General features: G+C 33.3%; 1 protein-coding gene and 1 non-coding gene across 2 annotated transcripts; both read right to left on the reverse strand.

The window, feature by feature from the left end:
• Positions 1-910: 910 nt before the first annotated feature.
• Positions 911-10,844, reverse strand: LOC137918352 (spondin-1-like). The gene is made up of 7 exons (XM_068761129.1): positions 10,488-10,844; positions 6,917-7,128; positions 5,872-5,976; positions 5,383-5,562; positions 4,122-4,378; positions 2,546-2,700; positions 911-1,145 (listed from the first exon to the last, which is right to left on the reverse strand). The coding sequence occupies exons 1-7, from the start codon at positions 10,672-10,674 to the stop codon at positions 952-954; spliced, it is 1,290 nt and encodes a 429-aa protein (XP_068617230.1). The 5' UTR covers positions 10,675-10,844; the 3' UTR covers positions 911-951.
• A 1,667-nt stretch (positions 10,845-12,511) lies between these two features.
• On the reverse strand, positions 12,512-12,583 carry TRNAE-CUC (transfer RNA glutamic acid (anticodon CUC)). The gene has a single exon. It is a non-coding gene; the product is annotated as a tRNA-Glu (tRNA).
• Positions 12,584-12,962: the final 379 nt, after the last annotated feature.

The following is a 12,962-nucleotide window of genomic DNA, read 5'->3' on the forward strand; positions in this document are numbered from 1 at the left end:
GCCTGCGGCCATGACACCGCCGTTCCACATTGAATTACGGATGTAATCATCGACACGTCGCGCCGGCGGCCCCGGGCTGTGGCGGACCGAAAATGTTATCTCCAAACTTCTGCCGTACAGCTAAACAAGTTTTATATGAACACGATTTCCTAATTTTGCACATGTGACACTTAATTGAGAAACACTTCTGTTATATCATTGTTTATCAAATTTAAATCGGGTTACATTATGAATTTATACCGTCATTTTTAATTCAAGTGTTTGTTTTTGTGAAGATGATCGTAAAAATGCACGCACAGAGATGGTAAAAAGGTGTAAATCTTTTTTTGCTTTAAAAGTGGTGAATGTACAGCTCATTTATCAGCAAAAAGGTTAAAAGTTTTTACACTTTTGTCCACCATCACCTATTATCATTAATAGGGTCATCAAGTTTTTTTGTAGTACACCGCTTCTGGTTGACTGGTAGAGAATGCCTATACGGTATTAGGTGCCCCATTACACATGTCTAAAAACAGTAAAAAGATATCAACGAGTATCAACTTATTTACAGAACAGGCATCCAAAGCAACACTGGTAGGATCTTGCAAAATTGGGTATGAAAAGGAGTCTGGAAGGAGAAGGTGAAAGAACCAATGCAATTTAGAAAATGCACTTTAAGCTTGCTATACCTGCATGGTGAATCCATGGACAGTCGAGAAGATTGGTCACTGGTAGATAGGGCAGATTTTTAACATCTAAAGAGTACATTGGATCACATATTGGTTTATTTTTCATTGCTTAGGAAAATTTTTAAAAAATGGTACATTAATATACATGTTTAATTATTTAAAAAGGAATTTAATACTAATACGTTTTTGGAGTCATTGTTAAAACTGTGGTTAAAATCGATGATAAAATAAAACCAGGGTGAAAGTTAAGAAATTTATTAGAAATCATATTACAGATAGCGCTTCACCATTCGAAGTAATCTATATGTGCGCACGAGTTGACATTCCCGCAATGCTTTCTGTCGGTTAGAGAGGGACAGTGGCGACCATCTCCTCTCTTCTCGCGTAGGATATGACGCGTTCGGAACTGTTCTCCAAACCCACAGGTGGCCGAACACGGTGTCCATTCACTCCATTCGGATACTAAACAGTCATCAGCTGAAATTAAATAACAAACACTTGCATATAATAACTTTATGTACGTATACATAATGAACAACTAAAAAGTTATTGAGTGTCATATTTACAGCATAAAAGAGATCTTGAAATTGGCGATGAAAGGTCTGTAACAATAGAAGTTCTCAGTGGTGTTAAATCAACCATTTGAACTGCTTGTACTAACATACATACATAAATACACATAAATTTGCACTTGTTCCTCAGGTACGAGTATTCAGGGACATTGCTGCATATACACATTATTATTAAACTGTATTTTGTGGTTTTTGTACAAACGTAGAATAAGGTATAAAATTAGGGATTCAAATTCAATTTCTAATAGCTTTCTTATGTAATAATATCTTAACTTATTTTTACATTATGTGTAGTAAGCTACTACCGGCTCGCAATGTTCATCTGCTAAGAAGACCTGCTAGAAACTCAACGGTTGTTTTTTTTGTTAAAATTAACAACTTTTTGGTGCCTAAATAAATTTAAATGTATGATTATAATAACGACCACGTAAAATAGTATTAATCAACTGTGAACTATTTAATATTAATCTTGTGGAAATTTATTATATAAGATAAGCAAACATTCAGATCTATGATGGTTTTGTTAACTATTTGAAGACACAAATTTAGGCGCCACTGTGTTAAAGTGGCAATCTCAGTTCCGCTGTTATGTCTGATGCTTTGAAAGTGTAAACCGGTTACCGGTCCTGCGCTGCCTACGTCCAACGACTTAACTACCATAACTATGTCATTAGTCCACCTAATGAGGAGTCTTCGCAAGGCGTATACCAGCTTGTGAAGAACCTTTGGATTTCCACGGACGTCGGTTGCATAAACCATGTGCCGAACCCACTGCGACTTCCGCTATGTAGCAGTAGTCGTGCAATAAAGTGCACTGGCCGCCAGCCCGCTGATAAATGCGCATGCGGCAAACAATGCGAATTACACAACTATCACCGTTAAATCACTCAACACGTGTTTCACCCCTGCACGGGGCATCCTCAGGAGTAATGTTACACCGATTAGTGCTAAACAAAAAACAAACCGAGTATGGGGGGCGGGCTGGCGGGCGGGCTGGCGGGCGGTGCACTTTATTGCACGACTACTGCTAAATAGCGGAAATAGCTACATACATATTAGTCCTTTTCTTACTTAGGATGGACTTCCACAAAGTAACGCCTGAATCTATTATATACCACTGCGACATCATATTAGCAATTCCTAGAGCTACGTCAGTGATCTTGGTTTTTCTGAATATATATACATGTATGTATTTATTTACCATATCGAAAGAAATGCGCTCACAAGGTAAACTGACGATCGACCAGAATATTACTGCCTGGTGACACAAACAAGATATACTACCGTTAAAAATATTATACATACGTTGTATTCTGTTAACAGCGTGATGGAGCCGTGATCTGAAATGTCTTGGTAGTTTCTTCTTCAGTCCAAGACGGTGACCATTTGCGACCGCTAGTACTACGTCATCCATATTTTTTAACTCGCTGTCAAACTCATCTACGACTGTCATTGGGGTCCTATAAAAAGAATTAATCTATAAACATTAAAATTAATCTGTATTTTCCTAGGTTTCTACGCTATTACTCCAGTAAGGCTTTATTAATTTCAATTACATGTTGTAAAAGATTATTACGAGAAATAAATCAATTTTACAAAGGTACATGCCTTTTCATTATCAGAAAATCTCGAAGGCAGTAGTTGGGTGTTCCAGCAAAAATCTTAAAGACCTATGTTTTTCTTATTCATGTTTTGAAAATTTTTTGAAAAATCATGAAAAAGTATCGAAATTATTTATTGACATACACATAACATAACTTCTCCCTCCTCCGCCCCTAGCCACTTCAGCCTGGGCGAAGCCACTCTACCCGTAAGGCAAGCCCGCCACTCTCCCTATCGCCCCATCGGTTGCTCACGAGTAACCGAAACCCTCCAAACCCCAAGCCGGCCCCTTCGCCTGCCGAGGAACTAGAAGCCCTTGCATAGTACCTAGCCAATGTAGACCTCGACGAGGTCTGCATTCTCGCCGCAAAACTCCGCAAAGCCTCCGGTCCGCTTTCTCTGTATTGCGGAGCACTCATCCCTTCTCGCCGCCCGTAAGTTAAATAATATCCGCTCCCCCGTATCAACGCCAGAACACACGCTTCACATCGAGCCCCGCCGGTCTCGATGCACATGTCATGTACTGCTCACCTACACATGACACGGCGGCCGCGTCCGCCTAACCCGCGTGCAAGCGAGGGCGGTCCGGAGAGGCCCGTGTCTCTCCCAAACGCCGAGTAGTCCTCGCTTCGTGCTACATACTCAACACCCTACTCATTACACTATACACCTACACGGTTATAGTTCTCCGCGTGTGGACGTTTTCGTCGTAGCTGAGGTACGATCCCCAGCATAAAATTTTTAGTCCGTGGACCTCTGTTTCTACGGGCTCAATCTCGGTGAAGCTGTACAAAGCCTGGAGCGGCTAGCAGCACAACATCAAATACATCAAATAGCAATAAAGTTAGGAAGGGTTTTTAATAATAGTTGAGAAAATCTTTGTTTTTTCATTTAAATGAAAATGTTAATGATGAAAATTATTACTACTACGCAAACAAAGATAACATCAAAAATAAATTAAATATAAATTTTACTTCGTCATGTCATAGGTTAAATATTGAAACAACATCGGATTTTATGTCGGAACATATCAAAGGTTTTATTCAAAAGCCAGCATTGAATTTTCGTATAGCCAGGGAATAATTGTTATTTCATATTTAATAATTGTAATTTTCATCAGACTTAAAAAAGATGTAAAATATACTTTTAAAAATTTGTACTTTAACGAAAATATCTTCAAAACACTTGGTAAGCAAAAGTTTAGATCGCATTATAATTCTTTAGAAAAACTTTTAGGGTATAATCAATAAGTAAAGTGATTTAAAAATCTGTAACTTACGTTATGGGTGAATTAGTTATTACTTCGACTTTATTATCAGGTAAATTTGGCCGAGGAGTTCCTACAGGTTCTTCTTCTAAATCTACCAATTTATGGAAATTATCTTTGGTTGACGATTCAAAAATATTCTCCGTAAATTGGCGTCTTTCATATGATTTCTTTTTCGGAAAACCTTTGCTTATATCTTTCAAATGTAGTTTCTTTAACAATTCATTTCTTGCAAGATCGTTTACTTCTTTCGATGAATATTCTTTTACCTGTGAAATTAACAAACAACATATCTATTTAAAAGGTGAAATAATGATATTAGGTATGCTGTGTTGAATTTATATTTTGTGTTGTAACTAAACTGTTAAAAATTATCTGCTGTTTTCTAATATATTTTTTTAAAAATTTTATCATTATGCGGTGAACAATACTGTTTTTGTCAGTCATAAGGCACCCACTGCTAGGCATTGGTCTCCCTTAAATATTTCCAACAGGACTAAAAGGTAGCATCATCCGACAGACAACCTTTTCCAGGTCGCAAGTCCATCATCTCCACTCCGGGGCCTTAAGGCTCGAGTAACTATTTGCTCTGCGCAACATGTGGTCTGCCCAATACTACTTTAACTTGCAAGCTTGCACCGCTTTACGTACGTTCGTATAGCGCTCCGAGATAAGAATGGATTACCAGTTTCGTTTGCAGTGAAAGGTCAAACAAAAGAACATCGCATCACTTACGGACAACTAGGAGAGTCGCACGACCTTTCTAGAGTACTACAAAAGGGTCATTGGAGAGACCATTAAAAGGAACAGGCAGCCAAAAAGGAAAACTTGAGAAAAATAAATAAACAAATAAAAATAAAGCAAAAGGAATTAAATGCAACCCTGTAGTGTTCTGGTAGGAAGGCGACGAATGGAAAGTGATAAATGAAAGAATTAGAAAAGAATGAGAAGAAATTGCAAGCATTTGTGAAGAATAAGAGATGAATGAAGAAAGTAGAATGAAAAAAATCGAGAACGCAAATAATGATATCTGGGTTAAAACTTATTTTGTAAAAATAGTCTCTGTGTACCCACGACAAGGGAAGTACTAGAGGTCCTCATAAAAAGCATGGGTTGAGAAACCGTCAGTTTGACAATGAGGCCAGAAATGAGAGACCATGATTCGTCACCATAATTCACGTATGTTTACTTAAATGATACACATTTGTCATTCTTAATTATTTTCACTCAAATAATCTAATGAATACTTTAGATATTTAAAATAAGGTGATACCTTTGTAAACTCGACTTTAGCTATTGGAGGTAATTCATTTCGTTCCGGGTAGTAAAATCCAGCGGCGGGGTGGTTCGGTTGTCGTGGCCTGTGTTTCGAGACCACTTCAGGTGGAGAATTTTCCCACCGAGGTGCTGTAAAAGTTAGACCACTAGCGGCGCCTGCATCTAATGGCTCTAACTGAAATTAGATGTAAATGATTTTATAACTTGCACACTGAATATTTAATTATGATATAAGTTAATAATATATTTTAACAAAGAATTTGTGTAAATGGGAATGTCAATTGAATGGTTAATTGTCATTACATACACTTTTATACAAAAATATGTTGACAAAAATTGCTGTAATGTATTTTTAAACAACGCCTAACTGGCTCGTGGACAAACGAAAACCTTTCGGCTATAACGATCTGTAGCCGATGATCTGCGATAATTGCTGCAATAATAGGTGGCAAGATATTTTTAAAAAATTTAAAAAGTTACTTACGTCTAATACCAGTTGATCAATCCAAGAAGAGTCTATGCACAGGTCCAAGCTGTCCAGTCCAATAAACCAATCCGGTGAAGGTATAATCCGACATATCATAGACACCTGTGCGTTTAAAACATCGTTATGTATACAAAAACAACGTTTATGTTATTAAAATTGTAATACCTGTTTATATATTAGGGATACCGGAAAGTAATGTCGTTTCTGCGTATGTCGATATTTGATTGTCATTTGGTAGCTCATTACTTGGAAAACGTTGTACACTTGATGGCAAAAAGTTGTTGATAACGATGGTGAATTAATGATTAGAAATAAAAAACTTGCTAAAATGTAGTCTTGTAAATTTAACTTAAGAAAGCTACATTATTTTCCGGGCCCCCTTAATATAAATGAATAAACTTTAAACTATTAAATTTTGGTTATAGCAAACAAAATAAATTTTGGTGTAATTGTAATATTTAAATATAAGTGTTTAAATATTACAATGTACGTATAACGGCGTACTTAATCCTGAAGACATTGTGTACCAGTTAACCGTTGGTTGTTCAGAGATAAATTAATAAAAGTAGTTATAATAAGTAAATATCATAAAAGAGAAAAGAAATGAAAATCAAAATGAGGAGGAAAATTATAACGAAAATATAAAACCACGTAATATAAATATATCCAGCAATTTCAGGGATTTGATATATATCTACTTACATGTAGTAAAAAGAATTTAATTTTATATTAAAACATACACTTTAATTTTATTTATTTATAGAGATTTATGTATTGTGAATGCACTTCATTTTCAACTACATTGAAGTTTATCATATTTTTACATTAGTTACTATATTTCACAGTCACTACGTTTATAATTTTTCAGCATTATAAATAAATATTCTTCCTTTTTGTTCAACAGAAATCATCAATTGAAATACATGTATTTTTCAATTCATTCATAGATTGTCTATAAGAAACCGCAGTTTCAATGTTATGTCTAACGTTAAGTTTGTAAATAAATAAATAAATACTGTTAATCTATACTAGATCCACTTACCTTACTATATTCACCATCCACGAACAATAAATTTTCTGATACTCCCGTACCACTTCCTATAGCGGGTGTTGAGAATTGATCGTAAATTCTAGAATCTTCTTCGCCTTCTAATACCAGAGTATCTATTTTTCCGAATTGAGCGAAATTCCGAACCGAATTTCGTGCTACTTCTCCAATACGAAATAACGTATATGAGTTATTGTGAGATTGACCTTGAACACAAAAAATGTTTATTTATTAATGTACCATTTTATATTATATCTCAAGGCTTTTATTATACACCCTGTAAAGTGAAATGATTTTTATATGTGTATATTGTATATCATGTATCGCAATATACTGTTAATATTTGGGCAACGGTAGAGATTTAATCCTTGTATATTACTGGGATATACAGGGTCTGTCATAAATAGTGGATAATCCGTTAACAGGAGTTAGCCCTGTTTGGCTACAAAAAAATATAGTTCTTAACATAAAAGGGTTGGCAACACTGTGTTATACCTAAAATAGTAATTTTCTTAGATAGTAATAAGCATTTCTGAGTAAATTAAAGAAAAAAGTAATAAAATATACCTTAATTTGTAAAAGTTATGAGCAAATTACTAGTCGTGGTAGAAAAGTTTCGAAAAAACACAAAAACATTCATAATTGTCAGTGTTGCCAACCTTAACATAAAAAGTTTTTTTTTATAGCTGGACATACCCCTACATGCTAACCCCAGATAATGGATTATCCACTATTTATGACAGACCTTGCATATGGATAGGATTGTCACTGTCCACAAACATTTTCTAAAGGATGGGTAGCAGTGTCTTCTGCGTACTATAATACCACACTCCGATCGCCAATTGTGCTTACCAAGCGTGGCATTTATAGTATATCCCTCATAGATATCTTTAGGGGAAGTCTGTCTTGCAGTGGTCGTAGTATTCACGTCTCAGGAATGAACCTACTTTATATACGTGGACACGATAAATGAACTATTTCACCGATATACATGTACATAAAAATGACAAAACGAAACGTTTAGGCGATTTTACACTCTACATCTTACTAAATTACATTCTTTGAGAAATATTTATCTATATTTTTCAAATCTTTTCTAAAAACTTAGATTTTTAATTAGTATAAAAAGAAAACGCAAGTTCATATTGGTTAGCGTAATTGTCGAAAAAATATAAAAAAATACGTAAAGTAACGATTTAAAACGTAATTTAAAAAAATGCCGCATGATTTTAAGACTATCAAACTTTACTTTTTTAATATACATACCGAAGATATAAAAGATCTTAGAGGTGTAAGACCTCAAAGGCCATTAAAAACAGTATTTCACAAATTTTGAAAGTCAAAATCTATGCAGTACTGCCCAGCATTTTATGTGTTTAATTATATATCTAATGTCTTCATATATACCTTATACCTAATGTAATGCCTGTGCTGTATATTCCATTACTAAATACTACAATAATTTAATCAAAATCCCAATGTTTTTTTTTATATGATTAAAATTTCTGCTCCATAAAAGTTATATATGTATATGCTCTTTCAATGAAACATTTTTTTTATTCTCACGTGTTATTTTCTATCTAAGGAACGAATAGAAATTGTAGTTAAATTACAGTAAAAAGGTTGTTCAGATAACATCATCACATTGCCCCTCTCAACGGAAGACAAATAAATACGTTTTTATCTCGTACAAGTGGAACCGTGAAATGTCTTAAAGCGTTATAGATAAGATGGCCAACTTTTCCTAGTTTACTTTGTTGTGGACTTTTTATCTTTCATTGTTTTCGTTGAATACCGCCTCTGTAAGTGTCAAGACTATAAGAAAATACCTCACGGCTTGGTATAAGAAATCTCTTCGTACATATTTTTCTTCTTTTCTTATCTCTATATTATATAGAAAAGATACGCCACGAATATAAGAATATAAAACTTGAAACTACTTTTGAGAAAGGGTAAATATTGTTGTACACAAAAACACTTCTTTCCATTAAATAACTAAATATTTAATATTTATGAAGCCATTGATATTTGAATAACAAACGAGGATGTTGCACATTGCTTGCACTTTTTTTTTGGGGCCGAAAGATTTTGGAGTTGTGATCACAATACAGTAGACGCGGTGTGGGCACACCGACCACTAGGAGGACTGATGACGTAATTAAGTATGCAGAATTAGTTGGATGCAAGCAGCGCAAAACTATTCAACGTGACAGTTTTTTGGGAGGCGTATGTATGGTAGCGCCAGCCTAAGGGCTTAAAAAAAGAAGATTTGAAGGTATACATTCATCCCTTTAAAGCATTTACTACCTATTCCCAAACAAAAATATCCCAGTATTGTATGTATGTAGTGATTCTAGTATCAGAATACGTATGAAGAGTATTAAAACCTAGTGTTTGGTAAAAATATTTCAGTAGATATTATATTAAACAATATTAGAAATTTTACTATCAATAAGCTCTCCTTCTGATTGATTTATTTAATGTATCATCGGTGTTTGTTTTCCGGAAGTTAAATTTTATTTTTCTTTATTTTATTTTAGAACCATTAGAGCGTATTATGTAGGTTAACTAATGTATTTTATTCACAGCGCTGTATTCCAATGTTTACTAAAAACCAGACTAGTGACAAAAAACTAATTTAACCAGAAAATTTTCTTGTTTTTCTGACAGAAAGACAGTTATTTCCATATGAATTTGCATAATAGATTATGAATTTCATTCAAAGAGTTTAGAAAAATCTTCTCTAAATTGTTGTAGCATATTACTGCATTAGAAGTTATCAACTACACTTAACGATTAAGTCTATGATATACAAAAACTTGGTGACAGATGGTGAAGGACGAGGTATCTTCTACTGAGGAGTGCCTTTAATGATGCAGGACCAGAAACTAAGCTTCTCATAGTCTGAAACTGCCGATAAACGTGAAGAAAAAAATGTTTGTCTAGAAATCTCTATGACTAGCTAAGATGAAAGCATGTTATGCAGTGATTTTGGGTTACAAAATCTATTGTATTGTAACACTATGTATACACATCAATTTTAACTATACAAGTTGCTTCGTTAGAGGTGTAAAAACTTTAAAGGAAGCTAAAAGCTTTAAATGTTTTACGTTTATTGTTAATCATTGTGTATAAAGTGATCACTCCGAAAACTAGTACAAGACTTATGGGTAAAGAGTGTAAACAATAATAATTTTTTGTCGTCGGATTTTAAAAACATCTTTTCTTACAATATTATCTATTATTATATTTTATTTATTGTTTCTGAAACCATTCATCTATTGATAGGGAATACGTTAAACTAATTTAGAAATTAATTATAATATATATTAATAATACAGAAGTTGTCTAGTAATTAAAAATCGCATATATTTTTACATATATATATTTACATATATATGTATAAATATGGGTATAAATGTATCATGTTCAAACTCACAGGACCATGTAGTCAAATGAGAGTTTAACTATTCATATCCGGTTAACAAATAGAGCATGAAAACATTTGTGAAGTTACGAGGTGTTAATATTTTAGTGTTATATTAATTTGAAACCATAAACTAACCAAAAACAGGTGACCATTGCGCTTTGGGACGTTGCATTGGGTAATCCTTCGGGAATGTGTCCTGACTCCATAACATCCGTACAGTCACTTTATAAACAGCCATGTCGACGTCACAACCATAGCATACGGAGAAAAAAATAAACATGGCGGTCATTTGCAATCGAGCCATTGTTAAAGTCACACGCATTTTGCGCACTCTCAAATAATATTTGCGAAATTATTTACGTTAATATTAATTTTTCAACATCCTCGGAAACTTTCACTACTAAAGTCGTGCGTATACTGACTCCGGAGAGAGTGGACTTTTCTATTTTCAGATCTCTTTGCAGCCCGGACAGAAATAAACGTTTGGTGACGAATGTAGTTTTAGTATGCTACGTTTTATGCGTGCTTTGATATTTTTTATTCAAAATCGTTGCGGCGTAGTGTCGATTGATAAAACAGATTGATAAATATTTTATTTATCAAAACTTCGTTCCTGAAAGATCAAGAAAGAAAATTGTTTGAAATATTTGTTTGTTTTTAACGTAATTTTATTAATAGCTTACTGTCCCTTCATATACATATGTATGTATATATACATACATATATGTACGTATATACATACGTATGTATATATATATACATATATATACACACACCGAGCTATCAAAATCTATAATGACTCTTGAAACTTTGGGGTTTCAAGAGTCATCATACGCTCGGAAATATTGAAAGTTCCTGCGCTTTTTTTTCTCTGTCTTGGACAATATATTAGAAAACATGAAGTACTGAAAAATAAAGAAAGAAAAATATTGATTAATTTTTATCCAAGATGATTGGATATATGTAGGTGTGAAAGCTTTACATGGGTTATATGTATTCACCTCTTTATTTTGCTATCAGTTAAAGTATTGTTCAACCTGAATTACTTTGATAAGTTGTTGCCCTGGTGTGTTCCAATAGATAAATTATTTTTACCTATTGCAGAGAACTTCATAGAAGATGATTCGAAAAACATATAAAAAAAGCTTTTTGCTGACAAATAAGATGTACTACATTCATTTTGATTAAGCTTTTACATTTACAACCAATGAACTTCTTGTAGATAATTGACTTTCAATATTTAATTAAGTAAAGTTGATAATTACATTGAGAACTAACTTAACCTAATCTAGACTAATATGTCGATTAATTGTCGAACAAACAAAATTTTTTATATTCCGATATATGTATATTTTAAAAGCATTAAAAATATCGTTATTGCATATTGTTGTTATAAACGCATCAGTCAAAGTCTATTTTAAAGCAAACAAAATTATTTCGTTGAAATGCAGATAGTTTAAAATTGCGGAAGTGTACATTTTACGACTGCGAGTTGCACAAGCGTCGAAGTCGGCTCTATTCTTGACGTTTTAAACTTTTTTTTAGAAACCGGAAGCGAATGCGGACCATACAACGTTTGTTTTAAATGTAATCCGTCCTCTTTATAATATCGAGGTATCCAAGATTGGTTTACGGATATTACTTGTAACATTATAATCACTGGGAGGGGAATTTTCCAAGAATGTTTTTCTTTTCTATCTGATACCCTGTTAACTTTAGACCACAATATTCGACGTCAAAATAAAATGCCACTACATTCTTTTTTTAAACTGAATGTTAATGAAAGAAACACTTCTGAAAATATACATAGAGATGTGCAAATTCTTGTAGTTTTAATGTACAGGGTACATTAGATAATTTAAGTAAAAATGAATCCTCTATCTCTCAAAATGGTTTAACAAGAGCGTCTATTTTCACTAAAAATAATATATATAAGCATTTCAGTGCTTATGTATATAAAAATGATTTTGGTTATTATTAATGTGTAAAAAAAAAACTAGTAAAATTCCCGGCAATACTTTTTAAATTCTATTATTCATTAATCAGTAACAATGTTTATATTATTCAATGATTGTTTATGAAGTATTATATTTTCTCTAAAAGTATTTTAACGAGTTTTCAATAATTAAAATCGAAAAATCATATAAACAAAAAATTAGTTCCGGTACCGGGAATCGAACCCGAGCCTCCTGGGTGAGAGCCAGGTATCCTAGCCACTAAACCATACCGGATTTCTCTTTGCTAAGTCTAAATTATGATGTTATTATAGTTACACTTGTTTTGTAAATAGAAACAAGTTACTATCTAAGTACATATATGTTTCTTCTTCAAAAGGAAGAAGATGATACTTAGTAATGATCGAAGAAAGTGTATTTACATTGATACATACCAAAACAGCATCAAACACATAACTGACGTCGTGAGAATTCTAATCGGCATTTTAATTTTAATTCGAAATAGAGAAGAAAGAAACATTTGAATTGTAACTTGTAAAAATGTTTCAGATGGGACACTTATGATTATTCTTTGTATTATCTTTTTATATTATAATTATGTTACGTATAAAACCGTATGCAAATAAAATACTATTGAAATAAAGTAAATGAGGTA

This window comes from Battus philenor, unplaced genomic scaffold, assembly GCF_028537555.1.
Source record: "Battus philenor isolate CCGP_79_NKW_IND1 unplaced genomic scaffold, ilBatPhil1.0.hap1 SCAF_14, whole genome shotgun sequence".
Classification (NCBI taxonomy): domain Eukaryota; kingdom Metazoa; phylum Arthropoda; class Insecta; order Lepidoptera; family Papilionidae; genus Battus; species Battus philenor.

Coding starts and splice junctions, on each gene's coding strand:
- LOC137918352 (XM_068761129.1), bottom strand. CDS start 10,674: ATGCGTGTGACTTTAACAATGGCTCGATTGCAAATGACCGCCATGTTT. Junction 5,977..6,916: donor TGGATGGTGAATATAGTAAG/GTAAGTGGATCT, acceptor TTAAACGCACAG/GTGTCTATGATATGTCGGAT. Junction 5,563..5,871: donor TTGATCAACTGGTATTAGAC/GTAAGTAACTTT, acceptor ATCTAATTTCAG/TTAGAGCCATTAGATGCAGG.